This window comes from Jaculus jaculus, chromosome 1, assembly GCF_020740685.1.
Source record: "Jaculus jaculus isolate mJacJac1 chromosome 1, mJacJac1.mat.Y.cur, whole genome shotgun sequence".
Taxonomy (NCBI): Eukaryota; Metazoa; Chordata; class Mammalia; order Rodentia; family Dipodidae; genus Jaculus; species Jaculus jaculus.
In genome coordinates, this window is record NC_059102.1 from 147,950,559 (window position 1) to 147,977,229 (window position 26,671).

General features: G+C 50.9%; 1 protein-coding gene across 1 annotated transcript; it reads left to right on the forward strand.

Annotated features, from left to right (window-relative positions):
• Positions 1-90: 90 nt before the first annotated feature.
• On the forward strand, positions 91-26,559 carry Stkld1 (serine/threonine kinase like domain containing 1). Its single transcript, XM_045138321.1, has 19 exons — positions 91-122; positions 1,635-1,730; positions 5,682-5,726; positions 8,790-8,864; positions 10,200-10,301; positions 13,358-13,428; positions 14,582-14,697; positions 16,628-16,746; positions 16,949-17,112; positions 18,326-18,456; positions 18,967-19,050; positions 21,466-21,582; positions 23,015-23,155; positions 23,892-24,020; positions 24,547-24,675; positions 24,749-24,877; positions 25,782-25,922; positions 26,101-26,180; positions 26,407-26,559. Exons 1-19 carry the CDS (start codon positions 108-110, stop codon positions 26,470-26,472), a joined length of 1,950 nt encoding a protein of 649 aa, XP_044994256.1. The 5' UTR covers positions 91-107; the 3' UTR covers positions 26,473-26,559.
• The last annotated feature ends 112 nt before the right edge of the window (positions 26,560-26,671 follow it).

The window sequence follows — 26,671 nt, forward strand, 5'->3', positions numbered from 1 at the left end:
ACTGAGCGTGCTCAGTCGAGGGTCCGACTACCGTTGCCCACTCGAGGGACCCACAGCCCAGTACCCCGTGGAGGGAGTGTGAGGTCGGAATCTCCCCTACAGATACAATGGAAAAGTACCAGGTGCTGAGAAGTCCCCGGGCAGGGACGTGTGGGCTGCATGGTCCGAGGGTCTGCGGGCAGCTGAGACCAGCCCTGTGCCTGCCTGGTAACGGTCACGGCCCCGAGGGCCGGCGCGAGGTGCTGCCCTCGCTGGCCAGTGGCAGCCTCCAGCTTAGAGGTTGACCCCCTTAACTCCACAGGTGCCCTCTGTGCCTGCCCTTTACCTCTCAGGGCTTCAGTTTACCCCTTTAAAAGTTATGAACTCCCCACACTGACCTTTGGTTTGGAAGACACCCGCCTGCCACAGGTCCGCTCAGTGTGCTGGGGTCTAGAGACAGAAGAAGACAGGACATTCAGAGGGTTGAGAACATCACCCTCAGCTTGGGTCGGTGACAAGTGCCAGGCCTATGTGATTCACAGCTGTGGGAAAATGGATGGATGTTTAATTGACTGCATCTATCCCTACTGTGTGTTGCTAAAAGCTTCGCTTTAGTAGGTAGGATTGTCCGCCCTGTGGGAGAAGCCTTATAGGCACTGTCCAAGCAAATAGACTTCTGGTGACCAGAAATTTGTAAACTAACTTTTCACACGTGCCAAAAAAAAAAAATAATCTGAGGCCAAAGGCGTGGCGCCTGCCTTTAATCCCAGCACTTGGGAAGCAGAGGTAGGATGATCGCCTTGAGTTGGAGGCCACCCTGAGACGACATAGTGACTTCCAGGTTAGACTGGGCCAGAGTGAGACCCTACCTCAAAAAAACCAAAAAAAAAAAAAAAATGGCCATATCAATTTGCTGCCCACATTACTGCTTACGCTGCTTGGGACATCGCTCCTGAGCTGCACTCCAAGGCTTTCCTGATTTCATCCCATTCCACCTTGCTGCATCATGTCTTCCTCCCTCATCCCATCGCCCGCCTTCCAACCTCACACCCCTGGCCTCTGAAGAGCTCTGACCCTTAGGCCATCTCTGCACAGTTGGCTCAGATCACGAGCTCTGGCTTAGACCCCAGAGGTCTAACAGGATGGAGGCAGCTGTCCCTGTTGTGTCATAGCCTCATGTGAGGACCTTGCTCCCACGGCCTCGCTACTCAGTGTAAAGGTAGAAGTAGCACCACTGTGAACCCGTGACCAGCACACAGTGGCTGTGGAGTACTTGGCACAGTTCCTGAGGTGGCAGTGACGGTGACTGGACCAGTCACTTGCTGGGATGCTCACTTTGGAGTTAGATACTGGAAATTGATGTCACAGGGGGTCTAAAAAGACTGAAGTCCTCTGCCCCAGGGGCCACTTGCTCTCAGATGCTGGGCTGGGTTTGTCTCTCCTTCCTGCATCTGGGGAAGAAGTGTAGGATTATAGAAAAGGCTTCCAGAATGGGCCTCAGAGAGGTGGTATAGCACCATGGGCAGGCTTCTAGGTGTCCTGGAGCCGCTTCCTCTTAGGCGCTGGTTGGAGAGGCCCCCAGTGACAGTCCAGTGCATTCTGGAAAGTGCAGAACAGTATGCATTTCCTAAAAGGCATCTCTCCCCTATGGATAGATTTTGCAAGAGCTGAATCCTGGGGCCTTGGGCGTGAACCTGGTGGTGGAGGATGTGGAGGATATAGAAACGGACACCAAGTATGTGATAAAACAGGTAAGGAGGAGAGCCCTGGGAGCCACCCACAGGGCACAGCTCTGTGGCAGTGGCTCTCCCAAACATAAGCTCACCATCTCTGGCTGCAGAGGCCTCCTGGACTCCCAGCAGGTAGGGGACAAGCTTGGTTGGGGCAGGCATGAGGTGTGGCATGAGACTCACCCTGCTTCCCACCTTGGCACCCTCCCCTTGGTAGGGAAGGAATGCTAACTCTTACTCCACCAACCACAACACTTGCTTTCCGCTCATCCATACTATGGGTCAGGTACCATTGTGTCAGATATCCATCCCATCTGCCTTGCCAAGCCACTCTATGTTACAACCAAGGGGACCATTCCTCACCAAGGCTGCACAGCTTCTAAGAAATGTTTAATTTGGGGATACATGGTGCTGCTCAGTATAGAACCAAAAATTTCACTAAAAGAAAGCAAGGCCTCAAGGGTATGGAGACAGGTCCAAGATCACACAGGCCTGGGGACAGGTCACAGGACCTCCACCAGGACTAGCACAGCAGGGTGTGGCACAGGCTCCCAGGAGCATGCATTACACACTCAGCGGAGAGCTTGCTGCTCAGAGTCCCAGGCACATCCTCCTCTGGGGTGGTGGCAGGGACCTCAGGGATCAGGAACTGACTGTATAGGTACAGGAGTGTCCTTAACGGCATTTACTCTGCCAGGCCTCCCAGGCCTCAAGTCTGTGTAGCTCCACAGTCTTGTTCTTAAGACAGGGAGTTCTTAAGCCAGGCGTGGTGGCACACGCCTTTAATCCCAAGCACTCGGGAGGCAGAGGTAGGAGGATCGCCATGAGTTCGAGGCCACCCTGAGACTACATAGTGAATTCCAGGTCAGCCTGAGCCAGAGTGAGACCCTACCTTGAAAAACCAAAAAAAAAAAAAAAAAAAAAGACAGGGAGTTCTTGTCTACCTCTTGTCCTATTGCTGGCTGACCACAGGGTCAGTGCCTATATTAGACAGTTCCAAGGTGCTGGGATGAATATCCAACCAGACACAGTTTACGGGAGGAATGGAATTTATTGCAAGCCCTTACAAATCCAGAGGAAGTTTCCATCAATGGGGGAAGAGGCTGACTCCCATTAATAAATCCAAGCAGAGAGAGAAACCACCACCAGCCAGCAACACCAAAAAGCAGCAAGCAGAGACTAGGAGCAAGCAGGACCCCCAGAGCTCAGACCCCTCTACATATCTTTGGGCTGGAATACAGATCCGCCCTCAAACACTCCTTTGGGCTGAACCCCAGGATCCACCTCCTCCCCCTCCCCTGTGACACCTCCTCCAGCCAGGCTGCTGGAGACCCAAGTTTCAAGCTTTAATAAAACCCCAGAGTCTAAAGCCAGACGTGGTGGCGCACCCCTTTAATCCCAGCATTCAGGAGGCAGAGGTAGGAGGATCCCTGAGAGTTTGAGGCTACCCTGTGACTACAGAGTGAATTCCAGGTCAGCCTGAGCTAGAGTGAGACTCTACCTTGAAAAACCAAAATAATAAAAATAAAAACAGAGTCTATGGGGAGCATACATTCAAACTACATTCAAACTGTCTGGGGAATCAGGGTGGCTGCCTATCTTCTAAGCAATAAAAGCCAACCAGCCGGGCATGGTGGTACATGCCTTTAATCCCAGAACTTTGGAGGTAGAGGTAGGAGGATGGCATGAGTTCAAGGCCACCCTGAGATTAATGAATTTTCAAACAACCAAAAAAATAAAAAAGCCAGCCAAGGGCTGGGGAAATTGCTCAGTGGTTAGAGACACTTACTTGCAAAGCCTGATGGCCCAGGTTTGATCCCCCAGTTCCCATGTAAAACCAGATGCAGGGATGGAGGGATTGCTTAGCAGTTAAGGCGTTTTCCTGCAAAGTCAAAGGACCCAGGTTTGATTCCCCAAGACCCACGTTAGCCAGATGCCCAAGGGGATGCACGTGTCTGGAGTTTGTTTGCAGTGGCTAGAGGCCCTGATGTGCCCCTTCATTCTCTCTCTCTCCCCCTCTTTCTCTGTCAAATAAATAAATATAAAATATTTTGAAAACCAGGCGCCCAAAGTGGCACATGTGTCTGGAGTTTGCAGTGGCAAGAGCTCCTGATGTACCCATAGTCACTGTTTTTCTCTCTGCTATTACTAAGTAAATGAAATTACTAAAAAAAAATTTTAAGTAGGGTGGAGAGATAGCTTAGCAGTTAAGGTGGTTGCTTATAAAGCCTAAGGACCCAGGTTTGATTCCCAGGTACCCATGTAAGCCAGATGCACAAGGTGGTACATGTGTCTGGAGTTCATTTGAAGTAGCTGGAGGCCCTGGTGTGCCCATTCTCTCTGTCTCTATCTCTTTCTCCTTGCAAATAAATTTTAAAAATGTAATATATTTTATTTATTTATTTGAGAGAGAGAAAGGGGGGGAGAATGGCTGCGTCAGGGCCTCCAGGCACTGCAAACAAACTCCAGATGCATGCGCCCCCTTGTGCATCTGGCTTACATGGGTCCTGGCAAGTAAAACCAGGATCCTTTGGCTTTGCAGGCAAACTCCTTAACTGCTAAGCCATCTCTCCAGCCCCCCCTTTTTTTGTTTTGTTTTTTCGAGGCAGGGTCTCACTCTAGTTCAGGCTGACCTGGAACTCACTATGGAGTCTCAGGGTGGCCTCAAACTCATGGCATTCCTCCCCCCTCTGCCTCCTGAGTGTTGGGATTAAAGATGTATGCCACCACGCCCGGCCCCCCAAAATTTTTATAATTTAAAAAGCCAATCAAACCAAGCATGGTGCTATACTCCCAAGCTCTTAGGAGGATGAAGCAAGAAAAGCTTGATTTCAAGGCCAGCCCAGACTACATAGTGAAAGCATGTCACAATTCTTCTGTAATAAAATTTGTGGAAGGAAGCATGGCATGGTGGCTCATGCCTTTAATCCCAGCATTTGAGAGGCAGAGGTAGGAGGATAACAGTGAATTCGATACCACCCTAAGATTCCATAGTGAATGCCAGGTCAGCCTGGGCTAGAGTGAGACCCTACCTTGAAAAAAAAAAATTGGGAGAGGGGTTATAGGCAAAAGTCTGTGTATCTTCCCATTCTATTAAAGCTGATAACAGTTTTCACTTACACAACAAAAACATTGTCTGGCGTCCTTGCCCCTGCTTCCTCTTTTCCTGTCTGGTGGCTATGTGACTTTCCAACTTGTAGTGCTTCATGTGCTGTAGGTTGGTCCAGCCCTCTCACATGGGATGCAAAGTTGGCTTAGTTTGTTCTTAGTGGACAGCTCTGGAAAGCGTCTTCATAGTTTTTGTTTTCTTGACCATTAATGGAAAATTCCCTAGAGTAGGACTTCTGGGCATTTTGAAAGAATTTACTATTATTTGGCTGACTTCCCTATTCATTATGGTAGTGCTGGTGATGATGATGGGGTGGGGTTGTGGTGGCAATGCTGGTGGTGATGGTGGGGGTGATGATGATGGTGATGGTCGGGGTGGTGGTGATGGTGATGATGATGGTAATGGTGGTGGGGTGGTAATGATGGTGGTGATGGTGGTGGTGGGGTGGTGATGATGGTGGTGGTGGTGGTGGTGGTGGTGATGGTGATGGTGGAGTGGTGATGGTGGTGGTGATGATGATGATGATGGTGGGGTGGTGATAATGATAGTGGTGGGGTGGTGATGATGATGATGATGGTGGTGGTGATATTGGTGATGATGATGGTGATGGTCGGGGTGGTGGTGATGGTGATGATGATGGTGATGATGGGGGTAATGATGATGATAGTGATGGTGGTGGTGGTGATGATGATGATGGTGATGGTGATGGTGGTGGGGTGGTGATGATGATGGTGGTGGTGCTGATGATGGTAGTGATGGCAGTGTTGATGGTTGTGCTGATGGTGCTGCTGATGTGGTAATGGTAGTGGTGGTGGCAGTGGCAATGGCTCACCAACTAGACTCATGTTCTTGTGCCCCTGCAGGTGGAGTGCATGGATGAGCATCATGCCAACAAAGCCATGGACGAGGTAACTTTCCGGGTGATCCCTGCCCCCCACCAGAAGGGCAGGACTGACTCTGTACACACAGCAGCTATGCTTTGCACCCTCTTGCTGAGTGACAGGGTGAAGGAGGCAGATTCATTCTTGTGTGGGTTAGAAGGAGAGTCCACGCAACACTTCTAAATGCCAAAGCTGATCTCTTAGGATACTGTCCCCAGAGAAGATGACATTTGTCTAGAGGCCAATCTGCAACATTTATCCTTTGTTTAAAATGTGTGTGTACACTGGCAAGTTCCGGTGGAGAGGCCAGAGAACAACCTCAGGCATCATTCTCAGGAACAAAACTGGTTCACCTCCTTTAAAACAGGGTCTGGAGCTTACCAAGTAAACTAGACTAGCTGCCCTCCTCCTCCCCAGCACTGGGATTACAAGTAATCATCATCGTGCCCAGCATCTTTATTTAGGTTCTGGGGATCAAATTCATGTTCTTATACTTGCAGGAGGAAGCACCCCTCAGTCTAATAGCTCATCATTTTATTTAACTTTTTATTGACAATTTCCGTAGGTATAGATAATAAGCCATGACAATTCCCTCCCTCACTTTTCCTATCACAAACCCACTCTTTATCATATCCGATCCCTCTCTCAATTAGTCTCTTTTTTATTTTGATATCATCTTTTCCTCCTATTATGAGGGTCCTGTGCAGGTAGTAGCTGGCATTATGAGGTCACGGATAGCCAGGCCATTTTGTGTCTGGAAGATTGCATTGTAAGCAGTCCTACCTTTCCTTTGGCAATAACTCATCATTTAAAAGTTGTTTTGGGGGGCTGGAGAGATGGCTTAGCGGCTAAGCGCTTGCCTGTGAAGCCTAAGGACCCTGGTTCGAGGCTCGGTTCCCCAGGTCCCACGTTAACCAGATGCACAAGGGGGCGCATGCGTCTGGAGTTCGTTTGCAGAGGCTGGAAGCCCTGGTGCGCCCATTCTCTCTCTCCCTCTATCTGTCTTTCTCTCTGTGTCTGTCGCTCTCAAATAAATAAATAATTTTTTTAAAGTTGTTTTTTGGGCTGGACGAATGGCTTAGTGTGCTTGCAAAACCAAAGGACCCAGGTTTGATTCCCCAGGACCCACATAAGCCAGATGCACAAAGTGGTACATGCATCTGGAGGTTTTTTTTTTTTTTTTTTTTTTGCAGCGGCTGAAGGCCCTGGAGCACCCATTCTCTCCTATCTATCTATCTATCTATCTATCTATCTACCTACCTACTACCTACCTAGTTCTCTCTCAAATAAATAAAAATAAAAAATATAAAAAACTGTTTTTCTTCAGGGCTGGAGCTGTAGCCCAGTGCAGAGCATGTCTTACATGCTCAGGTCCCTGGGTTCTATTCCAGCATTGGGGTTTGGGGTGGAATATTTATTTCAGTATAAAACTGCTAGTAGCCAAGTATGGTGGTGCACGACTTTAATCCCAACACTGGGGAGGCTGAGGTGGGAGAATTGTTGTGAGTTCCAGGCCAGCCTGAGAGTACATAGTGAACTTCAGGTCAGCCTGGGCTAGAATAAGACCCAACCTCAAGAAACAAACAAAACTGCTAGTTACAGTCAAAAACTTGGGAAACACAAGATTGTTTCCAAAGAAAATGCCAACCAGGTAGGTGTGGTAATGCAAACCTATTATCCCAGCACTGGGAAGATCCTGAGTTCCAGGCCAGCCCTGGCTGCACAGCAAGACCTTGTCTCTGAAGACAAGGGCTGGGGGTAGAGCTCAGTGGTCAGGTGCCTGCCTAGCAAGTGCAAGGTCCAAGATTTGTTTATTTTGTTGTTGTTTGAAAGAAAGGGAGGTAGAAGGAAGCAGATAGGGAGAGAATGGGCGTGCCAGGGCCTCCAGCCACTGCAAACTCAGGACAGGCGCATGCTCCACCTTGTGCATCTGGCTTACGTGGGTCCTGGGGAATCAAACCTTTTGTCTTTTGGCTTTGCAAGCAAGCGCCTTCACCAGTAAGCTACGTCTACAGCCCCCAGATTTGATCCCCAGCATGGAAGAAAGAGAAGGAGAGGAGGAAGGAGGGAGGTAAAAAAGAAAGGAGGTCATTGTGGCCACCTCCAAGTCTGTAGTAATGGCAGTGACCAGGTTAATAGACAGAGGCTTGGAGCAGCTCCTCTGGGAACATTTTGCCAGCAAACACCTCGTAGGTCACCATGTCACTGCAGGGAGGGACCCAGCCACATTCTGACACATGGCAAGAACATAGTGGCCTCCGGTCGCCTCCACCATCTCACTGTCACATTGCTCTGTTCCACGTCCTTCCTTGTCTTGTCCTCTGGCCAGCTGCTTTCACCGCAGCCTGCAGTGCGAGCAGTTGTCTGTCAGGCTCCAGGTGGTCGTTTCTGCCCCCTGCCTGGGCTTGTTTTCCAGGCACTTTCCCAGGGAGCGCTTGGCAGCACCTTTGGGCACAGCACCATCTCCGAGCCCAACTGCCTCCCCTCTTACCTGGATCACACGTACCACCATTTTTTTTTTTTGAATTTACATTTCTTTTCTTTTTTTTTTTAATTTATTTGAGAGCGATAAACAGAGAGAGAGAGAGAGAGAGAGAGAGAGAGAGTGAATGGGTGTACAAGGGCCTCCAGCTACTAAAAATGAACTCCAGATGCATGTGCCACCTTGTGCTTCTGGATGTGGGTCCTGGGGAATCGAGCCTCGAACCAGGGTCCTTAGGCTTTGCAGGCAAGTGCTTAACCACTAAGCCATGTCTCCAGCTCCATACCACCATTTTTGTTTTCATCTTGGGCCATGCTAGGGATCAAACCCATGGCTTTACCGGGCTGGAACAAGGCTCAACTGCTGAGCTGCAGCCCGAGCTTGCTGCCATGTTCACATGAGCATGGGAGGCTCAGGGAGGTTGAGGAGCCAGGCTCAGTCACACAGCACAACCAGCTCATCCCACACAGGGTCTTCTGGCTGCCCACCACCGCTGGGCTGCACGTCCTCGCTGCATCTACTCTCCGCCTCCCTCTAGCCAGATACTCGCCTCTTTGTTGGGATGTGGGGCTCAGAATCGCTCTGTTCCTCTGCTCTTGTCCCCACAGCTGATGCCCCTGCTGAAGCTCCAGCACCCCAACATTTCCGTGTATCGAGAGCTATTTATCATATGGAACCATGAGGTGGGTGGACCAGGGGACATGTGCCCCACCGCTCAGAGGCCGTCAGCAGACCGGGCACCAAGCTCGCAGCACAGTGCAGTCTGTGAGGCCCTGGCAGTGCCTCTAAGCTGGCTGCTGTGAGTCAGCCCATGCCAGGGTGGTATCACACGGGGGTCCTGTGCAGAATCTCAAATGGGCCCAACAGCCTCAGTGGAGAAGGGCTACCAGCCTGTTTCACAGAAGCAGAGGCCAAGAGCAACCATGCCCTCCAGGTTCCTATGTGGAATGGGGCTGAGGCAGGAGACCAGGCAGTAGGTTGGCATCCACATGAGGGTGTCATCTGGGCTTCTGTGGAAGGGCCTAGCCCTAGGAAACTGCTCCTCTGTCTGCCCTTACCATCTGTCACTTGGTTGTCACTTCCTCCAACTTCTAAAAAGCTTACAAATTAGCTTCTTGTCAAACTTTGTCACATTCTAGGAGATCTTTAGGGCTGGGAATATTTTCCTGCTTTTAATGACAGGGCTGGAGGCTCAAAGAGGTCAAGGCGTTCTCCAAGGTGACACAGTTATGGAATGACCGAGTGATGATTCAATCTAAGGTCTTGTAGCACCCAAGTCCTGTGTCCAACTGGCAACAGGACTTCATGTCTTTATAAGGAGTTGGAGCTTTCCCGAGTTACCTCCTCATCTGCAGTAATGGCAGCTACCAGTTGGGTAGACAGCAGCTCAGAGAGGGAGGAAAGGCCCAGCAGGCTGTGTGAGTGTCTTTCACTGGGCATTAGGCCTTTGCCCCTTATCCACATCAGTTCCCTGCGTAGGCTGACACCCAAGGCTGTGCAGGCTTAGAAGGCCCCCTCACATATATTCCCTCCCCACCATCTGGGCCCTGAGGTGGCTTTAGGGAGAAGTCCTCACCGCATACAAACCCCAGTGTTTCCAGAGCACCTCATGTTCTTTGAGAGGGGCCAGAAAAGCCAAGATGACATTTCACTGTGGAGGGAACAAAGCTGACAACAGGCTGGGCACTGGGTGGAGTCAGCTCCTCAGAGCAAGTGGGCTCCGCTGAGTCCTAAGGGAGGAGTGGCCCCCCCTCCCCATGGAGGAGTAAGGGTGTCCCAGAGACAACAAATGCATTTTTTGTTTTTGGGAAAGTCCAGTGAACTTGATGTGAACAAAGCCTGGTATGGTAGGGCCCAGGAACAGGGACAGGAAAGTAAAAGGCTCCAGTAGGTAGTGTTCCAATTGCCACTACATTTGATGGCCACATGGAACATGTCCCAGAGCAAGTGACCCCCACAGAGCCCCCAGGCCTGGGCTCTGGGCAGTTGGTCAGGGATCCTTCCTTACGTGCCCACAGATCTCCTCCTTCTTCCTCTGCTTGGTGATGGACTACAACTATAGAACCTTGCAGGATGTCATTAAGGACAAGAGGAAGAAAAGAGAAGTTATTGATCTTGAGGTAAGAGATCCTTTGAGCCACCAGGCTTGGAGGCCACTTAGGCCTGGGAAGGCCCTTCAGTGAGGGACAAAGTGTCAGAGGGGCAGAGGGAAGAGCAGGCACAACTGAGGCCTGGCCCTTGGTTTCCTTTGCGTGTGTGAGCAGCATGGAGTACCATGATATGCACAGGTCTTGGGTGCATATCTGTTTAAGTCCTATGCCCATTCAAACGTGCCAGTTATGATATGATATAGGGTCATTTCTACTTACCATGGACACCAGCATCCAGATATCTCCACCTGGCCCGGGGCTTTCCATTTTACTTGTTAAACATTGCTTGTGATGAGTGAGGGTCTGGGTATAACAAAGGCCTCCCTGCGGTCATTACATTTTGGTCCTGGCTTATGTAGCCATCCCCATCCCAAGGTCAAAGCTTCCACCCTGAGCAAGGGACCAGGCATTCCTACGTCTCTCAGAAGGTTCCCAGCAGACACCACTTGCCTTCTGCCTGCAAAAAAACTATGAGGGGCTGAAAAGATGACTTAGTGGTTGGGCACTTGCCTGTGAAGTGTAAGGACCCAGGTTCAACTCCCCAGAACCCACGTAAGCCAGATGCACGAGGTGATGCATGCCCACAAGGTGATGCACACAAGGTGGCACACACATCTGGAGTTTGATTGCGGTGGCTGGAGGTCCTAGCATGCCAATTCTCCCACCCCCTCACTTGCTTTCTCATTAAAAAAAAAAAAAAAAAACTCACCCTGAGACTACATAGTGAATTCCAGGAGAGCCTGAGCTAGAGTGAAACCCTACCTCAAAAAACCAAAAACCAAAACAAAACCAAAAATACCATTCTGCTACTGCTAGGTTTCCTGAAGTTCATCCACATGGGCTCAGTTAGTATGTGGCTCACTCAGGCCTGTGCCACTGAGGCCCAGCTGGACTCTTATGCCTTTTGCTCGTGGTGAGGCAGTGTGCTCCACTGTCTGTCTGCCCTTTCTGGAGCCAGTGAGCTTTTGGTTGCTTGCAGTTTGGGGCTGCAGTTCCAGGCTGCCATGAGCACTGCTGGAAGGCACTCACCTTGCTCCACGAAATGTCTAGAAGTGGATGGCAGGTGGGAGAAGGGCATGTGGCTGACAGTTTTGTGTTGGACATTCAAGGAGTGTTGATGTTTTGCTCAGGCTTTTATTCACACCTCCCTATCAGTAGTCCTTGGGGGCGCCTTTTGGACATTTGAAGTCCTTTTTCTTAAAACTTTTTTAATTGTTTTATTTTCAAGGTTGGGTCTTGCTCTAGCCCCAGCTGACCTGGAATTCATTATGTAGTCTGAGGGTGGCCTCGAACTCATGGAGATCTTCCTACCTCTCTCTGCCTCCCAAGTACTGGGATTAAAGGTGTGCGTCTCCACACTTGGCTTGAAGTCCTTCTTTATGCCTGTTCAAGGGCTCTGCCATTGAAACATGGGTTACCTTGTTTATTCAGGAGCATTCTTTCCATGCTGTGGACTCCAGCGTACAGATACCCTCCTTCACCTGGGGTTTGTCAGTCTGCGTTTTTACGGCTGCCTTGTGATAGTACAGTGAAGGCCAGCTGCTTGATATCCTCCCTGTAGTCAGTACCTTTAGGTCCTGGCTTAGTTAGTTGTCCCCACTCCAAAGTCACAAAATTGTCCTCTGTTTTCCTTTTCCTTTCTTTTTTTTCTTCCTTCCTTCTTTCCTTCCTTCCTTCCTTCCTTCCTTTCTTTTCTTTTCTTTTTTTTTTTGTTTGTTTTTGAGGTAGGGTCTCACTCTAGCCCAGACTGACCTGGAATTCATCTTGTAGTCTCAGGCTGACCTCAAATGTTGATCTTCCTACCTTTGCCTCCCAAATGCTGGGATTAAAGGCATATGTCACCATGCCTGGCTATTTTCTTTCTTTATAAAAGATTTTAAATATTCATTTATTTAAAAAAATTTTTTTAGAGAGTGAGAGAGACAAAGAAAGTGGAGAGAGAATTGACACACCAGGGCCTCAGACACTAAAATCAAACTCCAGATGCTTGCACCACCTAGTGGGCATGTGTGACCTTGTACTTGACTCACCTTTGTGCATCTGGCTAATATGGGATCTGGAGAGTAGAACTTGGGTCCTTAGGCTTTGCAGGCAAGTGCCTTAACCACTAAGTCATCCCTCCAGCCCTATTTTCCTTTTTTAAAAAAATATATTTATTTGCACACAGAAAGAAATAGAAGAGAGACAGAGTGAGAGAATGGGCACATCAGGGGCTCGAGCCACTGCAAACAAACTCTAGTTGTATGTGCTCCTCTGTTCATCTGACTTTATGTGGGTACTGGGGAACTGAACCCCAGTCTTTAGGCTTTGAAGGAAAGCACCTTAACTTCTGTGCCATCTCTCCAGCCCCTCTCTATTTTCTCCCGGAAGCTTGGTCATCTTTGCTTTCATCTTTGCATCTGGGATCATCCCCGGATAGATTGAGCTTGATTTTCTCTGAGAATGAATTTTTTTCTTTGGGTCAGGCACCATCTCCCCGAAGATCTATGAGAGTAATGCAGCCTGTTTCATGACTTGGGCCTCAGAGGCAGGCTCTGGAATGGGATTTAGACCTCTCATCACTGGAAACACAAATGCTCCCTTGGCCCAGGAAGTGAGGCAGAGCGACTCTGACAGGCAGAGGGCACCGTGGGGGGGGGGGGGTCCAGGCTCTTGCTGCTTAGCCCCTGTCAGGTCAGGGTGGCTCTGAAGCCTCAGTGTGGAGTCTAGGGCTCCTAAGTACATACAGCTTAAATCTCACACCCCTGAACACTGAGGGATCTTGTTCCTGGTTATAGAACGCTTCTCAGTGTTCTCTTGCAGGGCTCTTTCCACTTTACTGACAGTAAGGGGTGAGCTCCAAGTGGGCCCTGTGGGCTTCACCACCTGTGCTACCACAGGCGCCATCTGCCTGTGTTGGGCTGCATGGACCACAGATTGGCCATTAGCAATGGAGCTGCCATCCTGCTGGTGGCTTTGGGTGACCACCTGCTGCTGTGTGGACCCGCTCCCAAGGAGCTTTCTGGTCTTTCCCACTTCTTCCTCAGTGGATGGAAGGCATTCTGGTCCAGATGTTGGATGCGATGGAGTACTTGCACCAGATGGACATCATTCACAGGTGAATGGGCCACCTACCGGGCCTGAGCTCTGCTCTGAGGCCCAGCTGCCAGCACATGGTGTGGGGCGGGCCTGAGCTGGGTAGGATGGGGCAGCTTCTAGAGAGTTCTTCTGGCTGAAAGCCTCTGGAGGTCCTGACTTGCCCCAAAGGTGCAGGGCTGATGGAGTGCAGACCGGGTGGGGCGGTTCTAAAGGGCATGGAAATAGACAGATAAGACACCGGCCGTGTGTGGCCTCTGGACAGGCTCATGTGGGCTGCTGCACCACACGCCCAGCCTTTGACCTGCCAGCACCCAGCTTCAGGCTCCAAGATCCATGATGGAAAAGGTCTGAGAAGTGGCTTCAGTTTCAGACACTTATTCAAAGGAGATGAGAAAAACAATGTGAGCCAGACCTATGAAGGGAACGTGTGACCAGACATACAGAATGGTGGCTTCAGAACTCCAGGCTAAGTGAGGGACCTTAGCAGCTGGGTGTGTTCCTATTTAGAACTGGGTTTTTTGTTTGTTTTTTTTTCCCAGTGTAAAGTAACTATTTGTTATATTCTAGAAAACAATCATTTTAAAAATGGGCTGAAGACTGGAGAGAAGGCTTAGCAGTTAAGGCATTTGCCAGCAAGGCCTGAGAACTCATGTTCAAATCGCCAAGTCCCATGTGAGCCAGATGCACAATGTCACACATGCGCACAAGGGCGTGCACACGTCTGGAGTTGTTCACAGCATCTGAAGGCCCTGGTGTGCCCATTCTCTCTCTCCCTCCCTCCCTCCCTCCCCCCCCCCCCGCCTCTTTCTGTCTGTCTGTCTCTGTCAACATAATTTTTTTAAAAAATGGACTCAGGGCTGGGTGTGGTGGCACACGCCTTTAATCCCAGCACTTGGGAGGCAGAGGTAGGAAGATTGCCATGAGTTTGAGGCCACCCTGAGACTACATAGTTAATTCCAGGTTAGCCTAGACCAGAGTGAGACCCTACCTCAAAAAAACAAAACCAAAAACAAAACCAAAAACAAAAAATGGAGGTGCTCAGCCAGAGACATTTTCTTGAGAGAAAAGGAGCAGATCTGGGTTGAGGAGTGGGCATAAGGCAGCTCTGTGCAGGTGCTGGCCCAACATCAGGGAGCTGTGCTGGCACCAGGGGTCCTACCTCTTGTCTGCAGGAACCTCAAGCCCTCCAACATCACCCTTGTCAGCAACAACCATTGCCAACTGCAGGACTTGAGCTGTGAGGTGCTGATGACCCACAAGGCCAAGTGGAATGTCCGAGCGGAGGAAGGTGGCTTGGAAGGGCAAGGGATGAGCAGGGAGGGACAGGACTCCTGGGGTCTAGGGGCAGTGGCTACTCTTGGTATTGGGCTCTCTTCTCACAAGGTTCCCACAGGTCCCCAGTCTGGGGTGTTGTTGAACAAAGGATACAAACACATGAAGAGCCCTGAGGAGCAGGGTAATAGTGTAGTGAGTAATAGCGATGGTACCTTGGAGCTGAAGAGCCTTCTGGGAAAAGAGGGAAAGTGCCAGCAGGCGGGAAGCTGTGTGTAGGGCATACAGTACCTGTAGGGTGTAGGTATCTACCACGTATGTTACTATATGGAGTCCTGAAATAGCCTAGGAGATGGCGGGAGGAGCAATAAGCTTACATTTACTCATTCATTCATTCATTCATTCATGTGTTGAGGGAGGGCACCAGAGTCTCTTGTCTCTGCAAATGGAACACCAGACTCTTGTATCAATTTTTCCATCTGGCTTTTTTGCTTGTTTTAAAATATATTATATTTATTTATTTGATACAGAGAAAGAGGCAGAGAGAGAGAGAGAGAGAGAGAGGGAGAGAGGGAGGGAGAGGGAGAGAATGGGCACGCCAACGCCTTCAGCCACTGTAAAAAAAAAACTCCAAATGCATGTGCCCCTTGTGCATCTGGCTTTGGCTTTGCAGGCAAGTGCCTTAACTGCTAAGCCATCTCTCCAGCCCTGTTTGTTTTTTTTGAGATAGGATTTTCCCCTAGCCCAAGGTGGCCTGGAATTCCCTATGTAGCCTCAGGCTGGCCTCGAACTCACAGCACTCCTCCTACCTCTGCCTCTCAAGCACTGGGATTAAAGGTGTGCACCACCACACCCGGCAGCCATCTGGCTTTAATGGGTGCTGAGGAATTGAGCCTGTGCTATCAGGCTTTGCAAGCAAATGCCTTTAACCACTGAGCAATTTCCCCAACTCCACGTTTGCTTACTTCTAAAAAGATGGCAAGGTAAAGAAAGGTGGGCTTCAAGTTCATAACAGCTGTCCCAGACTGATGGAGCCACCACAGGCAAGAATTAAGTTCCAGGGTGGCAATGGCTGATGATTGGCACAGAAAACAGCTGGCTAGATGACTGAGTGGATCAGTGGGTGAACAGATGGGTGACAGGGTGAATGGGTAGATTGGCTGGAGGTGTAGGTGGCATGGGTCCTTTGCTGTTTGGAGGAACGAAGGGCCAGAGTGGGAGAGACAACCCAAGGCCAAATAAAGACTGACAGAGCAGACTCCAACCCTGCTCTTTTAGAGTAGAGCTGGGTTGGAGAGGTTGCTCAGTGGTTAAGTCGCTAGCCTTCGAGCCTAATGACCTGAGTTGGAGTCCTCAGAACCCACGTGAAACCAGATGCACAAAGTGGCACATGCACCGGAGTCTGTTTACAGTGGCTGGAGGCTCTGGCACACCTGGTTTTCTCTGTCTGCTTCTCTTCTATCTCTCCTCTGCTGGCAAATAAATAAAAATGAAAATTAGGGGGGGGGAAAGAGAAATTAGAGTAGGGCAACTGGAACTTTGCCCTATGTACCTGCAAGGTGGGCTTGAGATCAAGGTCTAGTCAAACCGTGCTTCTCAGTGCTCATAGCTGGTGCACTTCTCACCTCTCCCAAGGAGGCTGACTGAGGGGCTTCTGCCTCAAGCTGCTTGCAAGGGAGCTCTAAGCAGGGTACAAGACAGCCATGTGTGGTGGTGCGTGCCTGGAATCCTACAGCACTTGCGAGGTGTAGTCAGGAGGATCAGGGCTTCAAGGTCATGCTCAGCTACATAGTTCAAGGCCAGCCTAGACTACAAGAGGCCCTGTCTCAGAAAGATAAATAAAAGAGGCAGTAAGCAGACAGTACCAGGGCAGGGTGGCCCTGTTCTGTTCCTGATGCCCCAAAGCGCAGGACTCAGCGGGTTCCCCACCCTGTGCCTGCCCACAGACCCCAGTCATAAGTCCTGGATGGCCCCTGAAGCCCTCAAATTCAAGTTCACCCGGAAAGCCGACATCTGGTCCTTGGGATGCATCATTCTTGACATGGCCAGCTGCTCCTTCCTGACTGTGAGCTGCCTGCTGGGGAGGCCTGCCCTCACCTTGCTTCCCATGCCACTCTGCCTCTGCCCTCTGCTCCATGAAGGTTACAGGGAGCCCACTTCAGGCACCTGCACCAGCTCCTGCTCACCCTCACCCTAATAAGGGCAGTGTTCAGCCCAGACCCTCATGGCTAAGGAAAGCCCAGTTCAGGCACCCTCTCTCCTCGCAGGACACAGAAGCCTTGCACCTGCGGAAGTCCATCCGCCAGAAGCCAGGTGGCCTGAGGGCTGTCCTGAAAACCATGGAGAACAGGCAGATCCCCAATGCCAAAATCTTCTCCACCCTCCTGCCTGGTATGCTGCAGATCAACCCCGAAGAGCGATTAGAAATCAAGTGAGCTCAGGGCTGGGTTTTAACCTTTAGCATCTCTGTACCTGAACATAAACACAGTGCTGGCTTTTCTTTCCACCACCACAAACTGTTCTGATGCATCCAGGCTCAGATGGGCTCTCCTGCCCAGCAGCCAGCAGTCATGAATGTATATTGCTTTTCCTTTCTTCCTTTTGTTTCCTTCCCCCTCCCTCCCTCTCCCGCCTCCTTCCTCACTGTTTTCCTCTCTCCCTCCCTCCCTCTCTCTCTCTTAGTTTTTCAAGGTAGTGTTTTGCTCTAGCCCAGGTTGGCCTGGAATTCACTATGTAGTGCCTTGAATTCACAGCAATCCTATCTCTGCCTCCCAAGTGCTGGGATTAAAGGCATGCGCCACCACATCCAGGGGGGAAAAAAAAGTTTTGACTTTAATTAAAAATGAGTCAGGAGCTGGACAGATGGCTTAAAAGTTAAGGCAGTTGCCTGCAAAGCTAATGGACCTCAGTTCGATTCCCCAGGACCCACGTTAACCAGATGCACAAGGTGGTGCATATGTCTGGAGTTCATTTGCAGTGGCTAGAAGCCCTGGTGCACCCATTCTCTCTCTCTCTCCCTCTCTCTCTTGCTTGCTTGCTTGCTCTACCTCTTTCCCTCTCTCAAATAAATAAATAAAATTTTTAAAAAATCAGTCAGAAGAAAGCAATGAATCACACCTGGGTTGTAGTGGTCTTTATACCAGCGTGGTTACAAAAATCGGTTTATGTTTATTTATTTGAAAGAGAGAGGGGGGGAGGGAGAGAGGGAGGAAGGAAGAGAGAGAGAAAGAATGGGAGCACCAGGCCCTCTAGCCACTGCAAAGAAACTCCAGATGCTTGCAACACTTTGTGCATCTGGCTTACACGGGCACTAGGGAATCAAACCTGTATCCTTTGGCTTTGCAGGCAAGCGCCTTAACTGCTAAGCCATCTTTCACCCATTGTTTATTATTATTATTTTATTTTTATGGAGAAAGGTTCCACAAAAGCAAAAGTGCAAACCCAGAACTGACTTCCAGGGTCCTGGGAGTGAGTCCTGTGCCTCCACAGAGTAGGTCCTTGGAAGTGGAGCTGGCTGCTCATGGCACACAGAACACGAGGAGTGTGCTGCTCTGGTCAGACATCCCAAACCATAAAAGCGGATGACTGCAGCTGAAAGGCTCCCAGAGCCCCAGGGGAAGCCAGCCATGTGGTCTTTCTGCCAGGGATGTGATCCAGATCATCTTCACGAGCCCCTCACTCAGCTCCTTCTGCATCCCACTGAGCCTGCTCGGACAGATGGTGCCAGCGTTCGTCATGGATCTGCTGCTGGAAGGCAACCTGGCCAGTGTTATAGGTGATGGCTGGGCCACAGGGGAGGCTGCTGGGAGCTTGACATTAGAAAGTCAGCGCCTCCTCCACAACCCAGTCCCAGGGGACTTCTCATGCATGGCCAGTGGGTGGGAATAGTTTCTGGGCTCCCTCCGCTGCCCCCACATGCTACATACTCTGAGTTACCTCCCACAGTTTATCTCTTTAGCCGGGCCCGCCTGTTTCCCTTCCATTCCTCCATGTGGCGAAAGACCTCGTCACTGCCCATATACCCCAGAGCACTGTGCCCTTTGGTCTCCTGTATCTTGGCACATGGTGCCCCTAAGCATCTTTCTCAGTCTGTGTGCCTCCTATGTGCCAGGGTTAGCGATGGCAGATACTGTGGCCCTAGGATGGCCTTCCAGAGCCTTGGATACAAGTGCACAGCCTCGTTTCCTGGTTGCATGGATGCTAGCAGGGCTGCACAGCTATCTAGGGATAGTACTGGGATGACGTGGCCCTCCACAGGGTCCTCCACACCCTCTTGTTCCTACAGAGGTCATGCAGAACTTCTCCAGCAGTGCCAAGGTCCAGATCAAGGCCATGACGAGGCTTCTGAGCATGCCGGAGGATGAGCTAGGTAGAGGCCTTGCCCATCCTCAATCTACTCCCCACTGGCTTCTGGGCAGGAGGCGGGGGGGCGGGGGGGAAAGAAGAAGGAGGAGGAGGAGGGGAGGGGAGGGAAAGGGAGAGAGAATAGGAATGAATAGTCCCTCACTGCAGGCTATCTTGGCCAGTGCTGCTGACATGGAAGAGGCCTGGAATTCTTTCTGATCACACACCTATTAGCAGAGTGCAGAGAGGAATTCCCTGCAAGATTTTAATGGGTCCATAATAAGAAATCCATGTAATAGGCACGGTGGCATACACCTATAATTCTAGCACTCAGGAGGCTGAAGGAGGATTGAGAACTCTGGGCCAGCTTGAGCTTGGTTTGAGACAGGATCTCCCAAGGCTGCTTAAATTGGTTTGAAACTTGCTATTTAAGCCAGGCAGTACTCATGTAATCCTCCTGCCTCTGCCTCCCAAGAATCTGGCATTAAAGGTGTACACTGTCACACCTAGCTGTGGTGGTGTGAATGAGGTGTCATTCATATACTGACTGCTTGGTTCCCAGCTGATGGCAGCTTGGCAATTGGAACCTTGTTGAAGGTGCGATGTTGGGGGCAGGCTTATGGATATTGTACCCAGCTTCCCCTTGCCAATATTTGGCACACTTTCCTGCTGCTGTTATCCATCTGATGTTGGCCAGGAGATAATACCAGCTTCTGCTCATATGACAGCTTCCCCTGCCATCATGGAGCTTCCCCTGGAGTCTTAAGACAAAATAAACCCTTTCTTCCCACAAGCTGCTTTTGATCAGGTGCTTTGTGCCACCAAGAAGGTAACTGCAACACTCACCAATCCCACCATCTCTATAGTGGGCATTTGAATTCCTCAATTCCCACTCATCAATGGCACTGTGACTGACAGCTGATGTATGTGCTTGAGAGCCCCTGTAAGGTGCACTCTTAGGTGTCAGGGCGTGACCCTCCTAGACACACCAACTCAGCCACCTGCCAGTGAACAACTTTCCCCCAGCATCACCACTGATGGGTTAAAAGCTTGTCAGTGATTTTTATGTCAAATCACACTTTCACATCATTCCGCTTAACCTGGCTCACCTGCTCAAATCCATGTACTCGTCCATATACCCATCCGTTTTATCCCTTCTCCCCTTCTCATCTTTCTCTTCTTGCAGCCTTTCATCTGTTCACTCAGCCATCATCATTCACAAAACACATACTAGGACCTCCCCCTACCAAGATTTATCCCAGTGGCTAGGGCAGTGGAGGTTATGTGGAGGCTAAGTTGTGGCCCATGAGTAAGGCAGCAGATAGCATGTATCGGCCATGCCCCTCCATCACTTTGGTGACTAGGCTGCAACCAGGATAAAGACCAGGGCACAGGTAGATTTTGCCTTCCTGGGAAAAGGTTGCAAAGCCCCAAAGCAGGCCTCTCCCACCTCCCAAAGTCATCCCTGCCTTAGACAGCCTTTGCTGTGACTCCACGTGCTGGGCGCCAGTTTTTCTTAAAATTTTTTTGTTCATTTATTTGAGAGTGACAGAGAGAGAGAGAGGCAGAGAAAGAAAGAGAATGGGCATGCCAGGGCTTCTAGCCACTACAAACAAACTCCAGATGCGTGTGCCCCCTTGTGCATCTGGCTAACATGGGTCCTGGGGAATCCAGCCTCGAACCGGGGCTCTTAGGCTTCAAAGGCAAGCACTTAACCGCTAAGCTATCTCTCCAGCCCGAACACCAGTTTATTTATTTATTTGAGAGCGACAGACAGAAAGAGGCAGATAGAGAATGGGCGCGCCAGGGCCTCCAGCCACTGCAAACGAACTCCAGACGCATGCGCCCCCTTGTGCATCTGGGTAACGTGGGTCCTGGGGAACCGAGCCTCGAACTAGGGTCCTTCACAGGCAAGCGTTTAACCGCTAAGCCGTCTCTCCAGCCCCTGAGCACCAGGTTTTGAACTTGACATCTTTACCATGAGGCAAGTCTCGAGGCAGTCAATCACAGGCTCTGGGCTCAGACATGCTGGGTTCAAATCCCATTCAGCGGCAAGTGCTTTCATCCCACTCACTCTAAGCTTTCTCATGTGGAAAGTGAGGGCCAAAAAGGGACCTGCCTCGTGGAGCTGCTGCAAGTAAATGTCCCGGCAGGTGCGATGGCGTGTGTTGGTGGTCTCAGCTACTAGGGCGACTGAGACAGGAGGAATTCCAGACCACCCTGGGCATCATAGCAAGGCATCTCAATGAGGAGGGGTGTTTGGCACATAAGCAGCAAGCACAAGTGTTCCGTGTGACCTGGGCTGATCATTCTCCTTGGCATGTCTGGTCACCCACACCGGTCCCCTCCCATAGCCTGTAGACTCCCAGCAGCCTTTGGATGCTGGGTCTGGGATACACACCCACTGCTACCACCCTTTCACTGTGTGCCTGCCATGCAGGTCTGCCGTGGCCCTTGGAGCTGGTGGAGGAGGTGTTCAGCATCATGAAGCAGCACGAGAGGACCCTGGACGTCCAGCTGGGTGCCTGCTCCCTGATGCTCCGCGTGCTGGGCCAAGGTGGGCCTGAGGCAGACCTCCGCTCCACCTATGACCCCAGGCATCTGATTCTGAACAGCTGTGTCCACGCAACCCCATCCCGGGATGACCAAGAAGGGATAGAACAGGGACCCATATGCTTCTAGTCCACACATGGCCTGAAGGGGCCTGCTGTGGTCCTGAACAGGTCCCTGTCCTTCTAGCCAGGTTCCTAACTACTTCGCAGGAGCTGGACAGGTCCTTTGGGTTGATCCCCAGGAGGATGGGCTGTCCTCCTTAAAAAGGTTTGGAGGGAGCAGAACATGTAATGGCCAGCAGAGGGCGGCACTGCATTTGCTTCGTGCCTAGGAGTGCCTGGGCTCCCCAAACCATGAAAAAAACTTTTTTCTTTCCCTTCCTTTCCTCCCTCCCACCCCCCTCTCTCTTTCTTTTTCTTTTTAAAGGTAGGGTCTCACTCTAGCCCAGGCTATGTAGTCTCAGGGTGGCCTTGAATTTACGGCGATCCTCCTACCTCTGCCTCCCGAGTGCTGGGATTAAAGGTGTATGCCACAATGACTGGCAACATTTTTTTAAATTTTTATTTGAGAGAGAAAGAGTGCACCAGGGCCTCTCACCACCTTGTCCTGGAGAATCAAATCTGTGTCCTTTGGCTTTGCAGGCAAGCATTTAATCTCTAAGACTCTCTCCAAACCAAAACAACTTTTTCTTTTGAAACATGTCTCACTGTATGTAGCCCAGGCTGACATTGAGCACATAGCAATCATTCTACCTCAGCCTCCCAAGTGCTGGGATTAAAGGTATGCCCAACCTCATATGGTTTCATCTTTAAGCCTGAAGTATTGTTACTTTTCTATTATTATTTTTTTAAAGTAAGGTCTCACTGTAGCCCAGGCTGGCCTCATGTTCAGTGATCCTCTACCTCTGCTTCCCAAGTGCTGGGATTAAATGTGTGCTCCACTATGGCTGGAAGAGCGAATGGGCGTGGCTAGGGCCTCCAGCCACTGTAAACAAACTTTAGATGCATGTGCCACTTTGTGGATCTGATTTTAAGTGGGTACTGGGGAACTGAACTCAGGTCATTAGGCATTACAGGCAAACGTCTTAACTGCTGAGCCATCTCTGCATCCCCTACTTTTCTAGTTTTAGTATTGAGGTCTTTGATAAAATTTGTGACCTTTTTTGGGGAGTGGGGTGGGGAGCCAGTGCCGAGGATCATACTCAGGCTGACTGGGCTGTAGTTCCAACCATAATTTAGATTAATGTTGACCAGTTCCAGCAGATTCTTGGAATCCAATACTGGCCTGAGATGCAACAGGTTGGCCATCCTGTTGAGCAAGATCCTGGCCCTTGGTCCTTTGTAGCAATGCAGATTCCCCTCCACCTTTCCTTAATCCTAAATGGCAATGCTGTCCCCAGCTCTGGTTAACCCTGTTTCTTCCTCTGGCCTGAGAAGAGATGGCACAGGACATGGAAACCCAGGAACCACTGAACAGCTCCATCATGTTGTTCCTGATGAGCCTCATGCGTTACCACCCCGACTCGAAGCTGCTCATTGCCATGTGCTACAACCTGCTCACCATCATCTCCAGCCAGGGTGGGTGTCCAGGCCCTCCTGTCCCTCCTCTGCACACTGGCTCAGAGCCAGAAACACCAAGCCAGGGCTGTGGAGGACTGTTCCAGGATATAGGCACAAGGTTCTTGGTGGCTCTATTCTGAGGCTGCGCACTTTTGCTTATTTGTTTATTTATTTTGAGACAGTCTTACTCTAACCCAGACTGGTCTTGAACTCACAGCAATCCTTCTACCTCTACCTCCCGAGTGCTGGGATTAAAGGCATGTGCCACCAAGCCCAGCTTTCTTTATGACAGGTCCCACCTTTGTGGGCAGTGGTTCCTTCCACAGATGTGCACAAGCACCAGAGATGGGCCAGGTCTGGCCAAGTATTTCACATCATACTTTTCTGTCCCTGCTGGCTTATAAGGCCATCAAGCAGGCAGGTAACAGGTGACCAGGCTGGGGCTTAAGCTAAGCTGAGAGGATTGTGGGGATAGACTGGGAAATGTCTTTTACTTTCCTCCAACTACTCAGGGTGGGCACTGATCCCTCCAGCAAGAAGCTGGGGTTCCAAAGAGCTCAGACAGCAGCTGAATCCTATGGTCCGCTCTTAACATTCCAGATGCACTCATTTCGCATTCACACTAGCCCACTTGGGGGAGACAGCCTTAACTTTTAACAGACAGGCATCCCAATGGGAAAGCACACAGTGCTAAGATAAGCTAAGAGAGCAAGCTAGGGCCTTTCTTTCCCCCCAGTTCTTTCTGTTTCTGCAGAGTCAATCTCTGAGGAGCTGCAGGAAAAGGGGCTGTTTGAGCTTGTCCTGACTCACCTGGACCAATTCCAGGAGGATAGAGACACCTGCCTTGGCATCCTGAGTTTCCTCTGGTCCCTCCTAGTGGATGGTGAGGCCCTCCCTCCACAGGCCCCACTATGTGAGACCCACTATGAAGAAAGCCTCCATGTGTTGTCCCTTAACTTGTGGAGGTTTGATCACAGCCCCAGGGGGCTCTTCTGATAGCCCAGTACCCTAGGAACACAAGGAGACAAAGGTGGGGAGAGGACAGCATTCAGGACATCGTCCTTGGCTCAAGGACATCCTTGGCTGGAGAACTCTGTGGCCTGTCCTAGTTTTTGACTCAGAATAGGAATTTCTAGGCTTGTGTTGCCCACCCTATTCTAGGCTCCATCTTGGCCCTGCAATGACTTGCCTGAGATGGCTCCAAGCCACACCAAGTCCAGAAAACCCCTGAGACTGTGCCCATGTCCATAGCACAAAAGTCCCCAAGTCTCCAGACTCACCGGTAGTGGGAACCCTGTTCCATGGCACCACCCTTTTCTGCTGTTGCTCTTGGTGGCACGGGACACATATACACGAGCCTTCCTGATCATGCCCGAGGCCTGGGTTGTCCCCATTTTGTGCCAATCCAGCTGTCATTGTGAACAAAGCCGCCTTGAAGAAGATCCCAGGCCTGATAATCCACGTGCTGGCCACCCACTCCAAGGATGTGGAAATGGCTGAGGCGGGCTGTGCAGTGCTGTGGCTGCTGTCCTTGCTGGGTGAGCAGCTGGGGAGCTCGGGGCCGGAGGGAGGGTGACCCTGGACACAAACTCAACAGTCCACACTCCCCAGGCTGCATTAAAGAGAGCTACTATGAGCCGGTGGCGGTGCTGTGCATGAAAAGCATCTGGCTGTGCCCTGACAGAGTGCTGCTGGTGAACAATGCTCTCCGTGGCCTCACCAGCCTTGCCAAGGTGTCAGGTGAGCGTGTGACAAGACCACCTGTGGCCTCAGTCCCCATGAGTTATGTCGACCAGCTGTTTCCAAACTGAACCAGGCAAAACCATGAAAAGAGGAAGCGCAGTGATCTACATGGTCCTGACCTCCAGGAGGCACCACTGAGTTTTTGCTTCATACTGTCTTGGAGCCATTTTCTTCATCCACATACAGACCGACCATGTCTGCTTGAGCTCCCCCCAGCTCCCAGGTCTGAAAAAGCCCTCAAATATGAATCTGGCTTATTCTGAGGCTCACACCAGGCCCTACACTAAGCTTAGCACAACCATGTAGGGCCTAGATAGCCTTTAGAGGCTGGGCTACAGACCCCTGCAGTCCTAACTGCACAGCAGTAATGAGCCAGGTAACAACCTTGCTTTGAGGAGCTGTCTCGCCTCGGTTCCTCTCCCACTCAGTTCAAGCCATGCCAGTCTACTGGGCTGCCCAATAAAATGGGGCCTCCAGAGAGGTGCGGGGCTTAGTGGCTCTTCCTATTCAGAGCCATACCTGGGACTGAAAATGTTACATTCCCCTTGGGCATGGGGCCTGACACCTGCAAGATCCAGGGGTAGCTGCCTGTGTGGCCTATCCACAGGCTGTGCGCCTGCCCAACAGGAGTCAGGGCCTTGCTGCCTGAGTGCAAGGTGAGGGTGCAAAAGCCACACTGCAGGGAAGCAAGAGAGCTGCCTTTACTAACACATTTCACAGCAAGGAAGGACCTGTTTACAGATCACTGGTCCAAGCACCGAGTTCTCTTCACAACCCTATGACCAGTTACTTGATCACCAAGGGTCAATGGGCATAGGGAGATGAGAAAGCGACCTAAGGCCAATTGCAAAGGGGCTGCACCGAGGTGGGAGCCCAGGATCATCTGCTTTCTGCTGCCCAGAGTTGGTAGCCTTCCGGGTGGTAGTGCTGGAAGAGGGCCGCAGCGGACTTCACCTTCTCCAGGAGATCTACGAGCACTACAAGGATGACCCCGAGGTGGTGGAGAACCTGTGCATGCTGCTGGCCCACATGGCCTCCTACAGTGAGGACCCTTGCCTTGCTCACCCTAGAAGCCAGGAGTCAGGGCCCTGCTCCCAGTCCTGGCTGGGGGGGGGAGGGGGAAGGGAAGGAGTCCAGAGCTTCTGTAACTTTCTCCATACCAAGCCTAAGGCACCTGGGCACACCTCGTCCTGTGCCCCATGCCCTTCTCTGCTCCACAGAGGAGATCCTGCCAGAGCTGGAGTCAAGTGGCATCAGTGACTTGGTCCAGGAGATTCGGGAGCGCTTCACCTCCAGCCTGGTGAGTAACTGTGGCATCTCCAGCAGGCCAGTCTGAAGCTCTGCCCCAGGGGCAGGCCATAGATGATTGCATGGTCTTGACCCCGAGCCTCATACCATTTTCCTTTTACTCCATCCCTGTGGATGGGTCAAATTCAATCCTAAGCCTTCTTCAGAGATCCTGTCCGTAGTGGACTGTTACATGGCTAACTTACGAAGCCATTGTGACAGTCTGTTCCTCCTTCCAGGAGCTCATTTCCTATGCAGAAGAGGTGCTTAAGGCTTTGCAGGCAGCTGCACTTTCCAGCCCCTAGGAAAGGGAGAAGCTGGCCCTGCTGCAGGGGAAGCAGAGTTCACCCAGTCACTACCCCTGAAGGAAGGCTCTTTGTGGGCCCTGAAGTGCTGCCCTTGCTATTCTGAGGTAAAAGTGTCATCAGAACCAGTACCATATCTCACTCCTTAGTGACTAATAAAGAAACCCCTGCTGTTTTCTGGCAAGACTGACCATTCCTG

Bases quoted from the DNA above. Each gene is read 5' to 3' on its own strand.
- Stkld1 (XM_045138321.1), top strand. The intron at 21,583-23,014 runs GTGGGCCTGAGG...TGGCCTGAGAAG, and splicing joins GCTCCGCGTGCTGGGCCAAG to AGATGGCACAGGACATGGAA. The intron at 24,878-25,781 runs GTGAGCGTGTGA...TCTGCTGCCCAG, and splicing joins CAGCCTTGCCAAGGTGTCAG to AGTTGGTAGCCTTCCGGGTG.